At 33.4% G+C, this 2,366-nt stretch overlaps 1 protein-coding gene across 1 annotated transcript; it reads right to left on the bottom strand.

Moving 5' to 3' along the window:
- Nucleotides 1-385: 385 nt before the first annotated feature.
- On the bottom strand, nucleotides 386-965 carry LOC111436717. The gene is made up of 2 exons (XM_023074433.1): nucleotides 742-965; nucleotides 386-646 (listed from the first exon to the last, which is right to left on the bottom strand). The coding sequence occupies exons 1-2, from the start codon at nucleotides 963-965 to the stop codon at nucleotides 394-396; spliced, it is 477 nt and encodes a 158-aa protein (XP_022930201.1). The 3' UTR covers nucleotides 386-393.
- Nucleotides 966-2,366: the final 1,401 nt, after the last annotated feature.

The following is a 2,366-nucleotide window of genomic DNA, read 5'->3' on the forward strand; positions in this document are numbered from 1 at the left end:
CCGTTAGTAAAGTCACTTACTTCGTTTGCATTAGCAAGTGTTCTCCTTACACTCGAGTACAATTGACTATGTGAATTTTATTTCCCGACCTTAAGGCAAGTGCTACATATTAATTTATGCCATATTACTGAGTTCAAAACTACAAAATAATCTTTTTTTTAAAAAAAATTATTATAGGTTACCACTACTCTAAAAGAGTTGAGTTTGAGTTAAAGTCAAGGTTGAAAATGAAAAATGTTGTCATTTGTTAATCAAAAGTGAAAATAAAAACTCATACAATTATCCTATAATTTTACTTATGAACATTCCTTGAATATCATATTCACAATTAAGTCCTTACTTAATAGTCAATCATTATTATTCTCCCCGAAGAAAGAAATTTCATGCGCTGTTCTAAAGAGCCTTAGCACTGTCTCCGTTTTCCTCTATTTCATCAAAGTAGTCCTCTTGAGCATTTCTAGCCAACATTAGGGCAACCAACCAGAAGAGGGATGAATCAAGGTATAGAAATGCACTTCCACCAAGAAGACAAGTCATAGTGGTCGGGCATGCTATCTCAAGATTGTGATGAACGTTGCGAGTCAAGTGAATTTGCTCGGTGACTGTAGGCCATACGAGCAAAGTTATAGCCAATCCAGTTGTGAACCTGCAAACACAGAGGTAGCTTGATTAATAATGTTTCCAAATCACTTTTTTGGTAACAGTTAAGAGTAAAGGATGTGATTTGGAAAGAGAAGTTACAGGGCAATGTTGAAGAAAATAGAGAAACTAGTGCTCTTAAAAAAGGCACCTCGAGGAACGGATTTTTGTTGGTAAGGATAGAACAAAGAGAAGTATCCTGCAATTGAAGAAGCAAGAAGAAATGCAAGGGAAAGATATCCGAGGGCCACAGTTGGGTCCGCTGGATACTGACAAATAATAGGGCCTTTGCCTAAGATGGGGAGTTCCGGATGCAGTCTGCCCATAAGCAATCACAACAAGAAATGATAATGACCATCAATGAGGGAGCTTGGAAAATTATATGATATTGCATTGGTTGGGAGGTTCTCATCTTGTTCTGATTATTTCAAATGCACAAATATCTACCCAATAAGAATCAAACAATTTGTGTCAGTGAAAAAGTGAGTAATTAGAGGGTTGATAAGAAGATTGTATTATGAAGAGCAAGAATGCTCTATATATATACATAGAATACAAATATATATTTAGAAAATCTACCTAAAAATAGGTAAATAATAATAATAATAATAATAATAATAAAATAAAATAAAATAAAATAAAAAATAAAAATAAAAATAAAAATAAATAAATAAATAAAAATAAAAATAAATAAATAAATAAAAATAAAAATAAAAATAAATAAATAAATAAAAATAAAATAAATAAATTGGGAAACAACCATGTAAACAAATAAAAAACTAAATCAAATCAAAACTAAATCAACTCTTAACTATAAGAAGATTTAATAACATACTAATTGACAGCAATCTAAACAACATGTGATCTTTAACACTCCTCCTTGTTTAGAGGTTGTGAACTCCAAGCTTTTTCCTAAACACCCATTTTACTCCAATTATCTTTCTGTTTAGAGGTCGATCAACCAACTCCCTGATTTTGTTTTTCTCAATCACCGAAAGCTCCTCCTCTGACAGGTGCATATCAACCAAAGCATCTTGTCGTTCATCTTCAGACTCTTCTTGTCGTTCATCTTCATACTATTCTAATCGTTCATCTTCAGACTCTTCTAACATGCTACCAAAGATTAAATTGTTTGGTGCATTAGAAATCTGATTCACCTTCGTCAGTTCTTCTCAATTCTATTGCTCATTTCCAGCAAAATGAACATCTTGGCTCACAATAACACGACTAGTGTGTGGTTGAGAAACTCTATAAGCTTTGGATATAGTGTTATACCCAACAAAGATGCCAGCTTCTGCCTTTTTGTCAAGCTTATCACGCTTGATCTGTGGAATGTAAGTGAAGCAAAGACACTCAAATACTCTAAGAAATATTAAAGAAGGTTTGTAACCATACCAAACTTCAAATGGTGTCAGGTCCTTCATAGCTTTTGTTGAAATTCGATTTTGCAAGCACACAACAGTGTTTGCTGCTTTTCCCCAAAAACGTTTTGGAAGATCTTTCTCATGAAGTATGCATCTCGTAATCTCCATTATCAATCTAGTCCTCCTTTCACTGACGTCATTCTATTGAGGAGTGTATGGTGCTGTCAATTGATGTTCAATTCCAACCTCTTCACAAAACCTGTTAAAAGTTTTTGAAGTGTACTCCTTGCCATTATCTGACCTTACATTTTGAATCAAGCATGCACTTTCATTCTCAACTTTGGCTTTGAATTTCCAACACAT

The sequence above is a fragment of the Cucurbita moschata genome, unplaced genomic scaffold, assembly GCF_002738365.1.
Source record: "Cucurbita moschata cultivar Rifu unplaced genomic scaffold, Cmos_1.0 Cmo_Scf00059, whole genome shotgun sequence".
Lineage (NCBI taxonomy): Eukaryota > Viridiplantae > Streptophyta > Magnoliopsida > Cucurbitales > Cucurbitaceae > Cucurbita > Cucurbita moschata.